Source organism: Sminthopsis crassicaudata, chromosome 1 (assembly GCF_048593235.1).
Source record: "Sminthopsis crassicaudata isolate SCR6 chromosome 1, ASM4859323v1, whole genome shotgun sequence".
In the NCBI taxonomy this organism is placed as follows: domain Eukaryota; kingdom Metazoa; phylum Chordata; class Mammalia; order Dasyuromorphia; family Dasyuridae; genus Sminthopsis; species Sminthopsis crassicaudata.
The window spans coordinates 96,999,701-97,020,858 of NC_133617.1; the positions used below are offsets into that span (position 1 = coordinate 96,999,701).

General features: G+C 35.5%; 1 protein-coding gene and 1 pseudogene across 1 annotated transcript in view; both read right to left on the reverse strand.

The window, feature by feature from the left end:
* Window positions 1-484: 484 nt before the first annotated feature.
* On the reverse strand, window positions 485-2,051 carry LOC141548698 (large ribosomal subunit protein uL6-like; annotated as a pseudogene).
* Window positions 2,052-5,826: 3,775 nt separating this feature from the next.
* TG (thyroglobulin) overlaps window positions 5,827-21,158 on the reverse strand; it is a 375,444-nt gene continuing 360,112 nt past the window's right edge. The window contains 3 exon segments of the mRNA XM_074265101.1: window positions 5,827-6,054; window positions 8,369-8,559; window positions 9,873-10,007. Of these exon segments, the coding sequence (XP_074121202.1) occupies window positions 5,951-6,054; window positions 8,369-8,559; window positions 9,873-10,007 (430 nt within the window). The 3' untranslated portion in view covers window positions 5,827-5,950.

The following is a 21,158-nucleotide window of genomic DNA, read 5'->3' on the forward strand; positions in this document are numbered from 1 at the left end:
TGAGCACTTCTCAAAGATGCCAGGAGATGAGTGCTAGCTAATCATAAAAGGGGACTTTTCACTTCTGGAAACTTGGTGTTGATGGTGAAATGGGAGCATGTTGGATCCTTCTTGTGCTGGGAAAATATGGGACCAGTGTTTTATTTATCAATAAAGGGTTAGCCCCATGATGCTGCTGATTTCTAGGTGCAAGGGAATTCAGGATATTAATAATTCCTTATGTTTACATATTACTTTAAATATTCAGAAGTGACTTTTTGGGGCAGCTAAGTGGCATAGCTCTAGAGTCAGCAGGACCTGAGTTCAAACCTAACTTTAGATATTTGACAATACCTGTGTGGCCCTGGGTAAATCACTTAACCCTAATTACTTCCCAACCACAAAAAGTGATTTATTTATTTTGACAAAAAAGCATTTTTATTTTAGTATTTGAATAAGTATTGACTTCTCATAACATGATTCAGCATCCTTTCCAACTTATTCATCAGCGCAAATGTGTGCCTTTCTCAGAAACATAGATACCATCTAAAATTTTTCTGATATCCTTCCTTTGACCACAGTGGGCTGTTGGATCAGAGTAGCTGAGTTTAATACAAGTTCAATATTATTTTCTTCAAGAATTAACTCATCTTTTTGTATTTTAGAAACAGCATAAGCAATATCTAGTCTCATGAACACTCTTTGAATATACTTTTCACCCAAGAAATTTCTGATTTTAACAAGTAAGCCATTCTCTTGAATAATTGATGGAGAACATTGATGGAAAAATGAGCATACACAGACCTCATATTTTTTTCAAAATTGCCTTACATTTATTTTATTCTGAATTTGTTTTTTAATTTTAATTTTATTTAATATTTTCCCCCAGTTACATTCAAAACAAACATCTTTTATATTTGTTTTTTTAAATTTTGAGGTCTAGGTTCTCTCCCTTATCCCCACCCACAATTAAGAAACCACTTGTGAAGTTATGCAAAAACATTTCCATAAAAGCCAACTTGTGAAAGAAAACATAGATCTTCCACCCTAATAAAAATAAAAATCCCTAAGAAAAATTAAGTTAGAGACAGATAGCCAGAGACAAAGAGTTAGAGATAATAGAGACAAAAACAGAGAGAGAAAAAGATAGATAGAGACAGAGAGCAGGAGGGAGAGAGAAAAAGAAAGAGATAATGCTTTAATGCTCTGTATTCTGTAGTGTTCTGGTTGGTTTTCTAGAGGTCTTTGGAGCGGCCTTCTTTTCAGTAGAGTAATCACTATGAGAATAGTCAAAGATAAAGTTCTAATCTTTCATTATCTCCTTCACAATGTAATTTCCCTGTGTGGGGTCCATGCTAGCTTTCTTGGAGGCCTTCCATAGTCTTGGTTTCAGTGGAGAAAATGAAGAAGGAGAGCCTGCCATCACAATGGTGTGAGACAGAGTGAATGAATCCTGCTGAGTTTGTCCCAGCTTATATGCTCTATTACAGTTAAATCCATTCATCATACTGAGTATAAGCCAATCATTATATCACTAGGGAACCATTATTTGTTGTAAGATTATATCAATCATACTGAACTAGAGAACTATTAATGACCATGCTAAACTAGATAACCATTGTCTCATCAATTCCCCTTAGTTAGCACCTTGTAAGAATCCTTGTTTCAAGTACAGAGCTCTGGCCCATAACAGTATTCAGATACAATAAGTTTCTCCTCTGGATATGGATAGGATTTTTCATCATAAGTTTTTCAGACTAGTCATGGATAATTGTACTACTCAGAATAGCAAAGATAACCCTTATCTTGTAAGGAGAACCCAGAGTAACATCTCTGATCATGCTTTGCACATAATTGTAAATTGTATGCACAGTTGCAGGTTCCTTTCATTTTCCCCACAACTTGTCCATCTGGAGTTTATTTTTCCTTCTTTCCAAGGTCATTGAGCTCAGCATTAATATGGTTGAAATCCCTATGGAGGATTCCTCTGAACCCTTCACAATAAGTGTCTGACCTTTAAGAGAAATGTAAACATTTTCTGGGTTGTTGAAAGTCTGATGACTTAGAATCATTCTGAAGGTGAATGGAATGTGATTTATTCATAAATTGAAATGATGTTTAAATAATTCTTTAAATTTTATGAAGTGATTGATTTGCAACATTGCAGTGATATAATTGATGAAATCATGATCGTTCCTACTTTATCTATGAGGAAACTGGAATGTTTAAACTGGGATTCAACTAGGACTATAGTCTGGTGCAAACAAGACAGCAGCATAGAGCCATAACTCACATAGGATGATTGTAACTTTGCTCCAGAGAATGATGCTCAAGGGAATATGCTTCTTCCCTATGGCAGACTTCTTCCTTTTGTTGTGTCACTGTTTCTCCCCACCCTCATCCCTTTTGCTAAACCCTGCACTATCACCCAATAAATTATTGCCAATGTCATCCCCCTATCATGGTTTCATCCAACCTGGGCAGGTTTTCCAGAGTCCCTCTTTGCCTGGAAATTGGCAATACTTGGGTTATCTGGGACCAGCTGCAAGTTCAGTGGTGATTGGTTTATGCCCTCCCTACCCTTCCTGGAAGATGATTCATCTTCCTTTCCCCCTTCTCTCCACTGTTTCCTATCCCCAAGCTGAAGAATTTGTTTCATATGACAGACTACCAAGATAGCCCTGGCTCCTAGTGCCAGCATTCTGCCCTCTTAGACTAGAACATGCCATACTCTGAGGGTCTTTGAATGCATCAAAGAATGCCTGAGGCACTAGGAGAATTATAGCTGATGCTCTTTTGACTATTACTCTCATTACCAAATCTAGCTCTTTAAAAATAATCAGTTCTTCATTAGTCACACTAATGGAAGAAGATAACAATGGATCATCCCAAATAGGATAATTCCACAAGATACTTTAAACAAGGAACCCCCTTTAAAGTCCTAGTAATGGAGAGAGGCAGAAACCCAGTTTCTTAATTTATCACATTAAATAAAACTACATTCATCATATTTGGAGAAAGGTGGGATATGATTTAACTTGTAATATTTGAACTTCTGTGATCAATAAATCTGCTGTAATAAGCCTCTTCCAAATTTGACCTTGGGGTGGCTTCTTTGATACCCTTTTAAACAATAGATTTCTATTCTCTGTTGTGATTCACTTAGGTTTCCACTAAAGTGAAGAGGCTTTGTAGATAAAATCTTGGCACCATGGGCCTTCTATACAAGAATCTTTTCTACACTGTTCCTGAGAAGTGGTTTATCTGACTTCTGCTTTATGCTCTCCATTTATGGGAAACTCATTTACCTCTGAAGATGCCCCATTTTATTTTTAGAGTGTGCTCATTAAGAAATACTTCCCTTATATGGAGTACCTCTTGACAAATGTCCCCATTATTTCTAAAGTTCCAATTTAAATATTTGAAAGAAATAATCACATTCACTAAAATCATCTCTATACTACATAGCTTCAATACCTTTAACAACAATTTTTTTTAAATTGGAAAACATACTCATATAGCTTGTTTTCAAGTCATTATATCATTCCATGTGCCTTATCTGTATGTGCTCTATCTTCATAACAATATCTTTTTAAAAATATAGCACCCAGAACTAAAAGTAGTTTATTTATAGATGTATTTGACCAGGCCTATGGGATAGTAGAATCATCACTATCTTTCCTCTAGACATTGTGTTTTCGTGAATGGAGTATAAGGACTCCATTTTTTGGACTGCCATCTTATAGGCCACTGAGCTTTTAGTCAGCTAAAATACTATGACACATTGGGAAGAGCACTAGATTAAAGACAGGAGAGAGTTCAAATCCCTACCCTAACTTTTGTATGACCTCGGTCAAACTATTTAATTTATTTGAAAATTGTTTCCCTCACCTATAAAAATGAAAATAGCAAGACTTGGACTATTTATCTCAAAGATTTGCTATGAATTACATATTTTACAAATGGTAAAATGCTGTTAAAGCATTTTATGGTTATGAAATCAAGAGGACATGGTTTTAAAATTAATCTCTGCCACTTACTACTTGTGTGACATTGAGTAGCTCTTATAATTCCCCCCCAGGAAACCACAATGCCTGTATGTAAAACAGGGTAGTTAAACTAGATCTTTTATAAACATAATCTCTTCCAATTCTAAATAGATCAATAAACAGACATTTATTAAACACCTATTATGTGCTAAGCACTGTGCTAGGAATACAAAGAGAAGTAAAAGATAGTCCTTGCCTTCAAGGAGCTTACAATCTAATGTTAGAGACAACATAAATCTATGATTCCGTGAACTCCCAGGTCATTATTCCACAAATTAGTGCCTCGCCATGGTTTTTTGATTTGTATTTTGTATAGCTGACTTAAAATTCAAGAATTAAACTATGTTTATTAAATATAATGTGACAACTCATTCTTCGAGTCTGTCAGATATATTTGGAACATAATTCAGTTATCCAACTTGTTAGTTGTCCCTCTCAACTTCAAGATGTCTAAAAATCTGATAGGCAAAGGCATCTGTGCCTTCATCTCTGTCATTAATTTTTAAAAAATGAACAAAAAGGGCCAGCTTCTCCAAGTACAAAGAAGAAAACTAAAGCAGTTAAAGGACTTTGCCAGCCACCCCTAGGGAGTTAGAAGCAGAGTTGGGACCATCAATAATCTAGTCAATAATATCAGTCTGGTGCTTTATTCATGATAAAGTTCATTCATGCCCATTACCTTGTTAATTTTCACAATAACCTTATAGTGTCAACAAGGTAGAAATATGGTTCTCTATTTACACATGAAGAAGCATATTGGGAATACTTAGATTATTTGCTCAAAATCTGATTTCTTGATCAATTTTGAAGGAATTGAGACAGCAAGTAGTTAATTGTGGGAACTGAGTGAAATATGTTGAATCTATCTTGTGACAACTCTGGAGTTAGCTTAGTTTCTCTTAAATTATGGGAAGAATTGAATAATAATAATAACTCAATTCTGCTTTGGGGGAAAACTTTATTCAACTCTAGAATTTGGAGAAAACCATATTGCATTGTTTGAAGCTCAGCCTGCATGACTGGAAAGCTGGATTATCCTTATCCGCTACTTAGAGACCCTTAACAAATTTATGCTGACCAGAAACCCATCAGACCCAAAGACTGATGCAAAGCATGTTCTCACAATTGTGTTTCTCAATGAACCTATGAGTCTTATGTGAAAACTGCCCTATGCTGACCCATCAATTATTGCTTCTGTGTTCCTCTGATTGTTCACAGACATTGGAGTGGGACACCTCCTTATCTATCTGAATTCAGGGAATTGTACCTGTTCACTTTCCCTCTTCCCACTTGGAAAGAACCTAATATTTCATCCAATTCGAAATTGGCTATGTGACTTGAACAAATCATTTAACTCTGTTTGCCTCAGTTTCCTCATCTGTAAAATGAGCTGGAGAAATTTGAGTCATGGAGAGTTAGACATGACTGATCAACAATAAAACTTAATTTTAAAAAATATGCCTCCCACTGTATTCAGAATCCACAACCAAACTAGAGGAAGGGGCTGGTTTCTCCCTATTTGTGAGGCAATTGGCATGTATTGCTTTAATACAATGATATATTTAAAAGATCCTCAGTCATTTCCTCTTTTATCTGAAATAGTTTTAATTCTCCTCCATCACCTTTCCTGGTCACTAACTGAGATCAGGCAAATGAGCAAAGCTGTTTGCTCAGAAATATTCTGGATGAATGGAAGACTGGAATCAAAAATACATTGAGGTATGTAATAGATAATCTCTTTTAAAGGAACCCGACTCACAATCATACTTTTTTATGTACATTTTTTATTTATGCAGGATGAATTGTGACTAGGTTATTAGAGACATAAAGATATATGGTAAAGTAATCGGGCAGGGAGATCTTGATAAATGCGATGTAGCTAAACATAATATAAGTCATTGATTCTAAATATGATATTGTCATCATTTGCTGTAGCTTTTCTGGCCCTCCTCAGGGACACTGGGTTGTTCCTCAATCCTCACAGGATCCTCTTCTACTGCCAAAGGTGGCTGATCCTCAGTTCCACCTGAAACAAGAAGACAAACAGAGAATAATGTGACTACTCAGAAGCAGATGTGGAAGAGAACTGAAAGAATGTTAAAGCCAGAAGAGACCTTAGAACACAGAATGGTAGAACATAGAACTTTGGTAATGTCATAGCTGGAAGGGACTTGATAAATTATAGAGTCTAGCATCTTATCTCCCAAATGACAAAGATGATTTACTCATTGTTACACAGCTAATATATGGCAGATCCAGAATTCAGAAACCCAGGTTTTCTGATATCTCATCCTAGGATCTTTCCACTAATCAGACTTGTAGCCAGTGCTTTCTTCTATTTGCTTCAGCATCTGACCAGGAAGAGTTGAGACTTAGTTCCTAGCCCATGAAGGTGTTACAAAGTGGTGGTAAAGGCAAATGGCTATGGATATAAGTATCATCAGACCAGTGTTCCTAGGGACAGAGCCATCCAGGAGAGCTAGGGCTAACATAACAAAGATATAACATGTTTGGCTTACATTAACAAGATGTTCACTATTCTATATAGTCACTGACAATATAAACTCCCTTATCTGGTAGTATTTGGGGATTTTCTGCTTTCTCCTCTGCCTCCTTTTTCATGGTCTTATATTAGAAGCTTTCTTAGAAATGCTCTCTCTGACCTTGATACCTTTGTTCATTCTATTCCTCAGCTTGAAGAGCTTACATTTCTTTTCTGTTCTTTGAAATCCTACTTATCTACTCCATAGAAACTTCCTTTTTTGGGATCATATGACCAAAGGAATTTGGAAATGGTTGTTCCTTCAGAGATTGTAATGTTCTTATTTGGTTGTCTGGAGGTCTTGGAGGTCTGGAAATAGCCTTCCTTTCAGTTCAGTAATCACCACAAGAGTAGCCAGGAGTTAAAGTCCAAATCCTTTATTGTCTCCTTGCCTGGGGCTAGGCAGCTTTCTTAAAGGCCTTCCAGAGTTTTGGTTTCAGTGGAGAAAATGAAGGACAGCCTGCCACCAGGAGCCTGACTGAAGATGGGATTGAAATTCTCTCTCCTTGGTTCTGAGAGCTTGAGCTCCTGCCCCCAGTCCTTTGTCTTCTCTAGCTCTGAAAGAATCTAGCTGAGGTTCCCAGCTTATATACTCACACTGAGTATAAACCAATCATTATATCAGTAGGAAACCATTATTTGTTGTAAGATTAAATCAATTATACTTAACTTACTTAGAGAACTATTAAGCACCATGCTAAACTAGATAACCATTGTCTCATCAATTCTACTGACTTAACACTTTGTAAGAATCCTAGTTTCAAATTCAGAGTTCTGGCCCATAACAAAAGACCATCAAGTCCAACTGGCTTATCTTAAATAAGTAAACTGAGGTCTGAGGAGCAAAATAATTTGCCAAAGTTAGAGGCAGTAACTTTCAAAAGCAGGATGTAAATTGATGACTTCTGAATTAAATCTAGATTCTACAACTAAGGCTCTCTCCATATCCAATCCCAGAGTTACTTCACTACATAGAAAATCCCACTTAGTGCTACAAAGTGTTTAGTAAACCTGGAAGTGTTATGAAAATGTTAGTTTTCACCATCACTGTCATCATCATTTTTAGAATCATAGAATATGTTTTTGAAAAGGAATTCAGAGATCATCCTATCCAAATGAAGAAATCAAAGTTTACTTAGGGAAAATGACTTGCCCAGTTTCACAAACTGGTTGATACAGAAGTAATATTACTATCTTCCAATGGTTTAGTACTTTATAGTTTTCATTACCAGTCTATGATTTGATACAGCAACTTATTCATCATCATATAACTGTGTTTAGTTAGTTGAAATGTAGCAGTTGGAGCACTAGACCCCGATTCAAGAGAGACTTTGGTTAAAATGCAATCTTAGCATTTTTAGCAAATTTAGCAAATTTAGATTTGGGATCCTGGGCATTTGCTTTTTACTTCAGTTTCCTTTTAAATGGGGGATAACAGTAGCACCTATCTTTCCAGTGGCCTGTGAAGATCAAATAAGATATTTTAAAGTGCTTCTTGCTCTCTATAAATGCTATTTGTTATTAAGTGCTGACTGGTCATACCATGTTGGAAAGGCACATCTATGGACTTGATGTGAGTCAGCTGAGGATCATTTTCTTAAATTTGGAGAGCAGATTATGAATCCAACTAAAGTGTCAAAGACAACTTACAAAGTTACAGAGAGATTTCAGGACTGAATTTTATTTTTGCTTTTGTGTTGGCATTTAGTAGGCATTTTATAAATGCTTGTTGGCTTGACTTGGTGACATGACTAACAACATCCTGTTTGAAACTGTTTCCCACATCTACTGCATTTACCTGTTGATGCTTTCAGTGTCTGGATGTACTTGGACCAGAAGGAGCATTCAGCTTTTTTCAGGCCCTGGTGATTTGGAAGTCCAGGGCTAAATTCTTTATAATTATCTCCATTAGCATGGGGAAGGAATTCTGGCCAAAAGTTTGTAGTCTCTAGTACCTTCCTGGAGAAGTCATAAGGATAATTGGGATTTCTGGAAGAAAATAGGAGTTAATCACTAAAGATATTAGAGATCAGTTAGTCCAACTTTCTCTTTTTACAGATGGGGAAACTAAGATTCAGATAATTAGCATGAGTTGTGTGTGATGCATATACTTAAGAACCTTATTACAAGCAGGCTGAGGCTGATGGAGTATTTAAGCTTAGAGAATCTGAGCTTCAGTAAGACTAAAGTCAATCTGTGTCCACATTAAATCTAGCACTAATATGGTAAACTCTCACAAATGGGGCACCGTTCAGCTGCCTAAGGCAGAGTAAACTGACTGGTCTATGTTTGAGATGGAACATACTAAAGCTCCCATTCTAATGGAATTGGTAGTGGATGGAAACATGAGTGGTAATAGCCTGAGATAGGAAGATGAATCTCAAAAAAAAAAAAAAGAAAAGAAAAGAAAAGAAAAGGAAAGAAAAAAGAAAAAGAAAGAAGGAAAGAAAGAAGGAAGAAAAAGGAAGGAAGAAGGGAAGGAGGAACAAAGAAAGAAAGGGAAAGATGGAAGGATATAAAGAAGGGAGGAAAGAAGGAAAGCAAAGATGATTTGCTTTAGGCTACACAGGTCACAGAAATATAACAAGAACTAATTCTTTTTTTAATTATACTATTGAACCATCAGTACCCTCTGTTGAGGGCAGATAGATGGCATAGTGCAACTTGGAGTAAAGAGAACCTGAATTTAAATTTGACCTTAGATATTTACTACTTGTAAACCCCTGGGCAAGTCACTTAACTGTTTGCCTCAGTCTCCGCATTTGTAAAATGGGCTGAAGAAGGAAATGGCAACCCACTTCAGTACATTTGGCAAGAAAATCCTAAAAAGAGGTCACAAAGAATTGGATACAACTAAACAATAACAATTAAGTCCTCTGTAAGCCCGTGGGAATTTTGTTTTCATACTAATTCACCCATAGGGCTGTGGCTGAGCTAAACAGGGGAATATTGACTTCATGATATGTCTATTTTTTTTTTCTATTTGTTTGTTTGATCTTCTATCTGGGTCACCATCTGTCAGTGAGAGAAAATCTCTGAAGTGTCTGCTAGAGCATGAATGAGTGTGACATAGAGGACTTACATTCTTTCTTAAGAATCAGTAATTCCCATGATATGCACAGGCCGGGAGGGGACAGAATGGCAGGTACCCTAGAGACCTCCCCCACTCTGACTTTGGCTGGCTAAAGATATAATCCATTGAGGGCAAATGGGAGCTCTTTGTTCTGGGAGTACATTGTTTGCTGCTGTGGATTAGAGCTACAGAATTGCCCTTTAGACACACAGGAGAGTTATATGCTTACCCAGTCTTGATGAAGTTGGCAAAGTACTGCATGATTTTCAGTGACAGACTTTTTTCTTCCAGAGTAAACTGCTGTTCATATTGAGGATGGAAGGGCAGCCCAAAGGCATATTGGACATCATCCAGCAACTCCAGACTGAAACAACAGATTTTTTAAAGTAGATTTATAATATAAAATTATAAGTGAATACTATTGCATTGATCACGAGATAAGATTTGTAAAGTGCTTAGAAAAGTGCCTGCACATTTGTTATTGTTATTCAATTGTCTGACATTTTGTGACCATGTGGACTATATAGCATACCCAGTCTTTCTGTCCGCTACTATCTCCTGAAGTTTATCCAAGAGCCATAGAATTTTCTTGGCATTTGCCATTTCTTTTTTCAGTGGATCACCTTTTGACAGAATCTCCACTATGACCTGTCTGTCTTGGATAACCTTGCATGGATAGTTCATAGTTTCATTGAGATATGCAAGACTCTCCACCATAAGACAGTGATCCGTGTGGGTTCCGGCACATAGTAAATGCTCTATAAATTCTCCCTCTCCCCTCATTGTGTCAGAAGAAATAACAAAGGATATGGTTTTAGACTTGGTTATAAATTGACACACAGTGAAGTAATTTATATTATTAGAACAATATTGTATTTAAAAAAAAATCAATGAACTTGAAAGATTTAATGACTTAGCAGACATGATTCCAGAGGACCAATGATCAATCTACCTATTTTCTGCATGATTAGAGATGAATTCAAGATGTCAAATAAAATATACATTTTTGGACATGTTCAATATAGGAATTTGTTTTATTATTTAATTATCTATATTTGTTAAAAAAAAGTTTTATTTTTCTAGGGTTTGGGGGAGGAAGATAGATTAGAGAGAAAATTAATTTTTGTTAATTTAAAAATTACAAAGAAATAAAAGTGGCATTGTAATGTTCAGACTAGCTTTCTAGAGGACCTCAGGACCAGCCTTGATCTTAGTGGAAGAGTACAGGAGGCAGGAGAACTACCAGGAAGATGGTCAAAAATGGAATGTCTTATTTCCAGTCCTTTCAGCCCTTAAATACCCTATTACAATTACATCATTATAGCATATTGAATATGTGTGAACTAGAGAACCATTCTCACTGTGCTAAGTACTAAGTATATGTATATTAGAGAACCATCAGATCATCAATTCCACTGAATTAATACCTTATTGTAAATATCCTTGTTTCAAGTATATACTTCTCCAAGTTCCAGCCCTCTACATGGCATGAAAAAATTTAAGTGAAAAGTCCAGTTGTCTAATGAGTCTCCTTTTGAAAATTGAGTTTTCACTCCTTTTTATGCAGCGATAAGGTTTTATCAATAAATGAGTTGATTAATCAATAAATAAGCATATTGTACCACATACAATTTTAGCTGCTGAGAATATAGAGATAATGAAACAATTCTGATTTTCAAAAAGCTTATATTTTAATGGGAGATAACAAGTATTTGTATAAGTATATTTCATTTCTATTGTTGTCCAGTCACATCTGATTCTTCTAGGCAAAGATATTTGAATGTTTTTCCATTTCCTCCTCTAACACATTTTACAAATTAGGAAACTGAGGCAAACAGGTTAAGTGTCCAGAGTCATGCATCTAGTAAATTTTGAGGTCAGATTTGAGCCTGGCATTCTATCCATTGTGGCGCCTAGTTATCCTTGCAGGCATATATACACGATGATGATAGCATTTATATCGTTTTAAATACTTTTAAAAAAAACAAAATACTTTACACATACTTCAATTAGTCTGCATAATAACCCTGTGAAGTAGGTACTGATATTATACACATTTTTGTAGATGAGGAAATTGAGAATGACTGAGGTTAAATAACTTGTTCTTACTTTCGGTTTTGTTATTATCCACAAGTGCTCCATTTTCAATGAACTATGAAATTTCTTTTTTTTTAAATTTTTTTTAATACCAGTCATTTCTTTTTTTTAAAATTTTATTATATATTTTTTATAATATTATCCCTTGTATTCATTTTTCCAAATTACCCCCCCCTCCCTCTACTCCCTCCCCCCGTTGACAGGCAATCCCATACATTTTACATGTGTTACAATATAACCAAGATACAATACATGTGTGTAAATACCATTTTCTTGTTGCACAATAAACATTAGAATCCGAAGGTATAAGTAACCTGGGCAGACAGATATTAGTGCTAACAATTTACATTCACTTCCCAGTGTTTCTTCTCTGGGTGTATCTACCTCTGTCCATCATTGATCAACTGGAAGTGAGTTGGATCTTCTTTATGTTGAAGATTTCCACTTCCATCAGAATACATCCTCATACAGTATTGTTGTTGCAGTGTACAGTGATCTTCTGGTTCTGCTCGTTTCACTTAGCATCAGTTGATGTAAGTCTCTCCAAGCCTCTCTGTATTCCTCCTGCTGGTCATTTCTTACAGAGCAATAATATTCCATAACCTTCTATGAAATTTCTTTATCTCATTATAGCTTCTAACATTCTATCTTTTCTGCCTTGGGATCCTTAACCCTTTTAGTATCTAAGACAGAATTTGAACCCAGGATTTTCTGACTCAGGATTCTATAAGTAGCTCAATACAAAGGAACTTTGGGTGGGCTGTTGGAGGAGAAATTCATTTTGCAAGACTGAAAGAGTTCTATGAATTTTTTGAGTGGGCCTGTGATTTTATTGGGATTGAGAGGTTCAAGTGAGGAAATTCTACCAATATAAACTGGCACTTCTGCAATTTCTGATTTTAAGAGCATTGCATTAAGTGAACTGCTGAAGCTTACACAGTCAGTACAAGTCATAGACAGCTCTTGAACTCAGATTTTTACCAATTTAGTAGTCAGAGCTTACTCTGATAAGCCACAATTCCCTCTCCTTATGTGAATGAGAACAGAACACAACTCTCAAATGTATAGTACTAAATATAAAATAATCAGGTGTTATAATTATTACACCTCTGTAGAGTCCCTGGAAGATCCAAAGCATTTTCCTCAATTTCCCTGCATCCCCATCCTGAGAAATAGAAAGGATAGGGATTATTCTACCCATTTGATAAATGAGGAAACAGAAACTCACAAAATTAGCTTTTGTTTATATCTATAGCTATCTCTATCTGTATTTTTTGAAGCATTTGAAGTTGTCACTTGACTTTCCCAAGATCATACAGGTAATTGTATCTGAAAGTCTTTTTCTTATAAACTTTGTACTTAGCACAATTTCTGGCACTTTGTAGAAACTTAATAAAATGTAATTGATTATTACTAAAAGGATAGGCTTTTCTAGAGCTTAAAATAAACGATTTCCATGGTCACTTACTACTTATTGCAACATTCTATGGTTCTGGAACTTGTCCTCCATCTAATTCCCTTAAAATACTTATTTTTGGCTGAGGACTTCAAGATATATCTCAACATTTGTTGCAATAAGTGCTCTTTTTCAGTTTTTAAATAAACTACATTCCTATTGTAGTGTGATCTAAGAAATGTTCTCTCAAGTAGAAACAGCTCAAAAAAGGTAGAAACAGTTTCAAAATATGAGTAGGTGGCCATCTGTAAGGTAACCAGATGTTCTTCTCTATAAAGGCAAATAATAAAATAATAATCTAATCTAGCAATAATTCACATTTATGTATCAATTCAAGATTTATAGACTGTTTTCCTCACAAAAATGCTTTGAAGAAAGCAGCACTTACATTGTTATTTCCATTTTATAGATAAGGGTAAAAATTAAATGACTTTCTTGGGTCACACAGGGGTTATATAAGAGTCAGGATTTGGTTAAGTTCATGGATAAATGAATGGATGAATGAACAAATTAATGGATGAATGAGTGAACAAAGCATGAATGAATTAATGAATTGAAAAAAATCATGTCTGTTGAGTTTATTCTATCTGCCAAGCACTGTCCCAAGTGCTAGGGATAGATATAAACACAAGAGCAAAAATACTCCTTGCCCTTGAGATCTTTTAATGTACCAATAGCAGAGCTCAGAACACAAGGACTAGGACTGTCCAGGCAGGTACTCTCATTCATTTAAAATAATGATATATACCTGACTTGTGAATTCATGAGTCCAGAGAACTTCTAAAAATGAAGAAACTCTGTCCTAGTGGGTCAGCATCTTCTCTGTAATGTACAGCCTTAAAGACTTATCTACCCACTGAGAGTGAGCATCCAGAGTATGTTGAACCCAGGTCTTTCTGGTTCCTGGATGATAGATCTTTCTGTCTACTATACTACTATGCCTCTTTATGCAATGCATGCATAAAGAGGTAATCATAGTTTAATGGAAAGAGAACTTGCCTGGTAGGGTGAGACCTGAGTTCTATTTCTAGGTAGATGTATAAGCCTGAGCAGCAACTATCATTCCTGAGTCTTCTGTTTCCTCATCTCTGAGATGAAAGATTTGGATGAGATGATCTCTGGGAGTTCTTTCAATTCTAATATTCTATTTTTTTATATTCCAGGTCCCTTTCAGCATTAACAATCCATGTCCTAAGTTCCATTTGAGCTAAAATGTTTTTATGTTCTAAGATACCTTTCAGGATAACTTTGCTTAATATACAAAAAGGTCAGTTGTGGAAAGCATCATGAGGTTCTTACAAGGGTAGGCAGGTAAAAGCCAGTCTGATCTTGTCAACTCTCCTATTTCCTCCAAGATTGAATATAAAAACCTCTATTTGGCTTCAAAAGCCTTGGCTCCTTCCTGGCTTTTTAGTCATCTTAGACTACATTACCTTCAATGGACTCTAACATTCAATACTGACTTCCTTGTTGGTCCTTGAATATGACATTCTCACCTCCCAATTCTGAGCATTTTCACTAGCTGTTTACCATTGACTGGAAGTTCCTACCTCCCCATTTCTGCCTCCTCGCTTCCTTGGCTTCCCTCAAATTCTCATCTCTCCCAAATGCTACTTAATGATAGTGTCTTTCTTCTATGGACTTTTTTTTTGATTTATTTTGTATAATGTTTCTTAGTACATGTTTGTTTACATGTAGTCTCCCCCATTTTGTCTTCGAGAATCTTGAGGGAAGGGATGATGATTTTGTTTTTCTTTGTAACCTTAGTGCTTAGCACAGTAACTTCTACATAGGATTTTGACTCACTGACTATAAACAATATGGCTGAAGAGCTATCTTTCTTAAAAAGAGATAAATTATTTTGTGTCACAATGAGCATACTTAAATTTTCTCTTTGTCTATTAGTGTGTCAACAAGAGGGCTATCTTTCTTCTCCCTAGCTACCCTATGATCATTTTGTAGATATTGTATATACATGTTTATAAATGATATCAATATATTTATAGGTATATGAAGATCTTTATGTCTATTGCTATGAAAATAGATATAGAACTCTATCTTTATCAAAATATCTATATAGATATAAATGTATTTACATCTATAAAATATTTATATGTATTTATATTTATACAAATATTTATATCTATATATCAGAGTATTTATATTTATAGGTCTATATGTATATCTGTCAAAATATTTATATCCATAGATCCATGTATAGATCTATTAAAATCTCTATAGTTATAGATCTATATGTAAATCTACAAAATATCTATATCTATAGATCCAGGTATAGATCTATCAAAATATCTATATCTACATTTAGAGCTATATCTATGTATAGAGTTATAACATATCTATAGTATATATCTATATGCAGACATATCAAAATATCTATGTCTATATGTGTCTATATATCAACTATATAAATCTATATGTATCTATCAAAATCTATCATATCTATATAGATAGCTAGAAAATATCTATAGATTTATATATATGTATACAGAAATCTATATAATGTTTTTCCTGTCATAATCTTGTTGAAGGCAAGAAATGCTTCATTTCTGTCCCTGTTTTCCCAGTGCTTAGCCTAGTATCTGAACCATGATAAATGGACTTCAAAGTCCACTGAAAGGGCTAGAACCCAGACTGATTAACCCAGAGCTTCGGTGTAGAGGCTGTCTAGTTAAACCTTTTCAGTAAGGGGCTACTCTGTTTCAGGATTCCTCAACTCTTTTAAGAAGCAAAGCTTATAGAGCCATTGACTCTGGACTGTCTTATACTTTTCTATCTTGGTTTCTACTTGTCAAGAAGTTTGTGGGAAATGCAATTTACTGAACTATTAAAAAAAACCTTAATCTAATGTCATCACCAATAAAGAAGTTCATTTAATTAACTGAATGCTGACCCTCTCTTCTTCCTATGACCTAATTATATGTATTTATATATCATCATTCTGAAGCAGTTTCAAAATCACTTCAAAGGTATTTTAGACATTATCTAAGATCTACCCCATGATTTCCTTCAGAAATGAAGCAGAGGAAATGAGTTGTGGAAAGTTGCACAGATAGTGAGAGGGAGAGAGCAATGAGCAGCTAATGCTTCCTCCTTGCCCAGTGTTCTTTCTATTAAAATTTAGGCCTTTTGGGTGGTAGGTCCAGAGGTATGGGGCAGTCTTTGAATGGAGGAAGTATTTAATCATCTTTTCCTCCTTACATAAAATTTTATTATGAATCTCAAGCACTTATCATGTTCTTATTGTAAAAAAAAATGATAGTGATTTGGAAAGGACCCTATTTCCTTTGATACTAGCTAGTGAGCTCAATGAAGACTCAGAGATCATTGAGGTAAATATAGGGTATAGGGTACAATGTGCTTGACTTTAAATCATTTAATCATAGGTTGAAAGCTTTTCCTTTCCCCTTCCTAGATATATGACCTAGGGATATTACTTAGTCCACATAGCAAGTTTTGTCACCTGTATTAGTTGTTTTACAGGGTCACTGTGAGGTTTAAGTGACAGAGTGTACATAAAGTGCTTTGCCAAGTGCTTTATGGGGCAGTTATTAGGATATCTTACTCCCTTTTAGGGTCCAATCAGCCCAGATATAAAACTTGATACTCTGGTACTCTACAAATGTTTACTGAATGGTATTTTCAGTTGTGCCACAGACCAGCATTGTGACTCTAGAAGATATAATATGCCATATCAAAATGGTAGAGGAAAAACTCATGGGACAGAAATTAAGGGAAAGGGAACTCTAGCCTGGCTCTGTCATTATCTACTTGTATGATCTTGTTTAAATAGCAATCTCTCTGGATCTTTGTTTCTCCATCTATAAAATGGGAAGATTGGACTAGACCTTTAATATATCTTTTGACTTTATATTTATAATCAATTCAGAAGGAGGAAGATGCAAAATGTGGGAAATATTTTAGGGGGGAAGAAACCTAAAGAGATTGTGAAAATGGAGGAAATGGTTACAAGACCAGAGTAGCTACAAAAATGCCAAAAAAAAAAAAAAAACAAACCAAAACCATGTTTGTGAAATCAATCCAGGTAGAGGGAAATAGGGTTTTTTTCCTTTGCTTCATTCTTCCATTAGATTAAAATTAAGCAATATACTGCAGAGTTTCCTGTAAACCCTGATATCACACTCATGTAACTCTGATTAGCCATTATTTACTAGGCTTATTCTCCCTTTCATCTTCTCAATCAGAGGAAGGGAATGGGAGGAATAGCATAGAGGAGAAACAAACACAGCTATGGTAAGGCTAGAAATATGAGAAAGAAGGGTAGAGAATGCTACAGGATTTGCTTGAAACCTTAATGGTACCCAAGGGCCAGAGTTTAAGCTGCCTCCTTTCTATTTCAAATGCAAGCTTTTCTCTTATTAAGATTTTGTAATTACTTAATGTTAATTATTAAAATAATAATAACCAAGAGACCCTGGTCTCACAGTGTCCAGAAAGCTGGTTGAAGAGTGAAGAGGAGTCAGATTGAATTCATTTGCCATCGCTGACATCAACCAACTGTGTGATACAGGGCAAGTCACTCAACCTGTTAATGCCTCAGTCAATCAGTCAGGCAATAAACATTTATCCCAGATAAAACTCTAATTCTATAATTTACAAAGAAAGTGGCACTCCAAGCTGATTAGTACCAACAGAGATCCTATTTGGATCCTTCTCACATATTTTAAAACTTTGCTATCTTATTATTTCAGCTCATCACAAAAATTTCTCCATCTGGACACCTGTGCTGTCATTGCTTGATGTAGCTTTGGGTATTTGTATATAAAGGTTCTTCTAGAAGAGTTTAGAGCAGTTAATGTGGTGCAATGGATAGAGCATCAGGCCTGTAGTTAGAAAGACTCATCTTTATGAGTTCAAATACAGCCTCAGAGATTTACTAACTGTGTGACCCTGGCCAAGTCACTTAACCTTGCTTTAGTTCCTCATCTATATATGTAGCTAAAGAAGGAAATGGCAAACCATTCCAGTATAATTGCCAAGAAAACCTTAAATGAGGTCATGAAGAGTTGAGCATGACTGAAAATGAGTAAATAAGAACAATAAGTCTAATTCAGGTCCGCAGGAGAATGAAACCCTTATAAGCTGGAAAGACTTCAAGTCTCAGCCTATAGACTATATGTCTGTTATTCAAAATCCAACCTTGCCTATGAAAAGCATCATCTACTCCTCCAGGCTGGCCATGGATTATGGTGATTCATGAAATGGACAAGCATACAAGCTATCTCTTAATATTGTGAACCCATTCTATTCTCATAATGAGCTTGGTAGAATGATAGAAAAGGGGGCCTACCCAGGAGATTAAAGTATCACTCTCATTTTAGGCTATCTAAAATCCCTGTTTTGTTTATAAGAAAACATGGAAGGAAATCACTTAGAACAGGAAGTTTAAAATCAGTATTAATGTAAAGAGCATTCAAACAGATGAAATCTAAATACCTTATTGTTGATGTTTAGACATTGTGAGTCATATCGGACTCTTCATGACCCCATTTTGGGGTTTTCTTGGTAAAGATACTGGAGTAGTTTGTCATTTTCTTCTTCAGTTCATTTTTCCAGGCAAGAAAACCAAAGGAAACAGGGTAAAGTGATTTGCCCGGGTCACACAGCTAGTAAGTATCTGAGGCTAGATTTGAGTATCTTTTTGGCTTGAGGACTGACATGTTATTCGCTGTACCTCCAGTTGCTTTTACCTAAATATCTAAGTATATAAATAGGTTATGGACTAAAAACTGAGGCAAACCAGAGGTCAGAGTTTAAAGACTGTTAATTGTCCAAATTTCTGAGGTAAAATTAGATACTATTATTAAGGAACCCCAGTTGTATTAACAGCTTAGGTTTGCCTGGATAACACTAATCAGACTGACCAACAACTGGTGCTGAAGGGCTAATGGAAATATGTCTCATAAGAAAAAAAAAAAAACATTGAGGCAACTAGATAGCGCAATGGATAATGCACTATATTGAAGTCAGGAGGACCTGAGTTCAAATCTGAACTCAGACACTTAACACTTACTGGCTATGTGACCTTGGGCAAATTACTTAATCTCAATTGCCCTGAAGGGGGGGGCGTAGATAGAGCCCAGTCTTCCTTAGAAGAAAAGGAGGGACAAAAATGGAAAAAAATTCTTGGCACAAATAATTCAGGAACATGATATCTAGCTAATGTTCTAGAAGCACAGCATTTCAGAAGAGAAATCTCAATCAAGTTGTCCCTTCTACCTATATCTGAGAAAGAATCCCTACCATCAATGCAACAGATGGTTATCCCACCTTATCTTTAAGCTTCCCAATGAAGGAGAATCCATCAGATCCCTAGACAGGCCATTCTACCTTTGAATAACCCCAATTGTTAGGTTTTCTTGACTAGATTTGACTTTTAAAAACTTTTATCTGGGAGTAGGAGATTCTCTAGGGTCAATTAAAACAAATCTAATTCATTTCCTGCATATCAGTCTTTCAAAGACTTGAAAGAAAGCTATTATGTCACTAAAGAGTCTTCTTCATTTGGTCAAACATTCCCAATTCTTTCCCTGGATGCTTATATGGCATGAGCTTGTGATCTTTCACTTTCCTGGTGACCCCTTTTTGAATGAGGACTGAGTTTTTGCCTTTCTTTGCATCCTAAGTACTTAGCACAATGCCTGGCACATAATGGTTAAGAAATATTTATTGACTAATTAGCTTCCTAAAATGTGGTATCTAGAACTGAATATAATGTCCTAGATATGATCTAATGAAAATAGAAGATAGGACTTTCACTACTCTATTTCTAGATTCTGTGCCTCTCAATGCAGTCTAAGAATCTTGCTTTTACTGTGATTTGCTTATGATTGCTAACTAAACAAGGAGATGGGGTTGGGAAGAAGTGAGCTCAACTCCCTAAAATGCATTCCTGTCCTTATCAATAGCAATCATCTCTGGATTGCTTCCTCTGAAAGAAGGTCATTTGGAGAGTGTAATTGCATGCTTGTGGGGCTCTTCAGACCGAGGCTAGGGGAATATTTCATAAGAGTATTATAAAGAGAATTCCTTGTTAGGTGAAGTTTGGAAAATATTTTTTCCTCCAGTTGTAACAACCTGTTATCCTGTGAGACATCTGAGGTCCTTTACAGCCCTGAAATTCTGTGATTCTATAAAGAATTTAAAACCTGTTTGGCTTCATTTCAGCTTATTTTTTTTTAATTTCTCATGATCATTTTTTCTGAATATTGCTTACATTTTCCACTATATTCTTTCACTATCTCCCCCCTCCACCATTCAGAACATCATTTCATAACCAATAATTTTTAAAAAGAGGAAGGAAAATAATGTTCAACAAAACATAGCAGTGTCTAATACAATCTAGTCTGTGTTCATGTTCCTCCACAGATTATTTTTTGAAGGCTTGGAGAAAAGTATTTAATAGCAAAATTCACTTCAATTTTCAACTCCTCTAGAGAATCTTCCTAGATCACTTGAGCCCCAAACCATTCTTGACCAGTGTTTTTGCTTACAAATGTACTCTAACTTGGGAAAAAGCTACAGAGTACATTGGATAGAGGACTGGGTCTAGAATCAGGAAATCACCTCAGATAAGCATTATCACTTAACCTCTGTTTGCCTTAATGCATTGGAGAAGGAAATGGCAAAATACTTCTTTGCCAAAAAACCCCATGGACACTATAGTCCATAGGGTCATAAAGAGTTCATAATTTAACTACTAAATGACATTTTAACTCTTGTTATCCTCTAATTGTTTTGTGTATAAATATTGTTTCCCCAAACAAATGGTAAGCTCTTTGTGGAAAGGGACCATATGATATGTATATTTCATTGATTCAGAAAAATAGAGATTCAAATTCTGCCAATATTATTTGTAAGGGTAGCTTCATATTAAAACAAAATTTATAACGTGCCAATGATATGCTAAAGATAGAGCCAAGC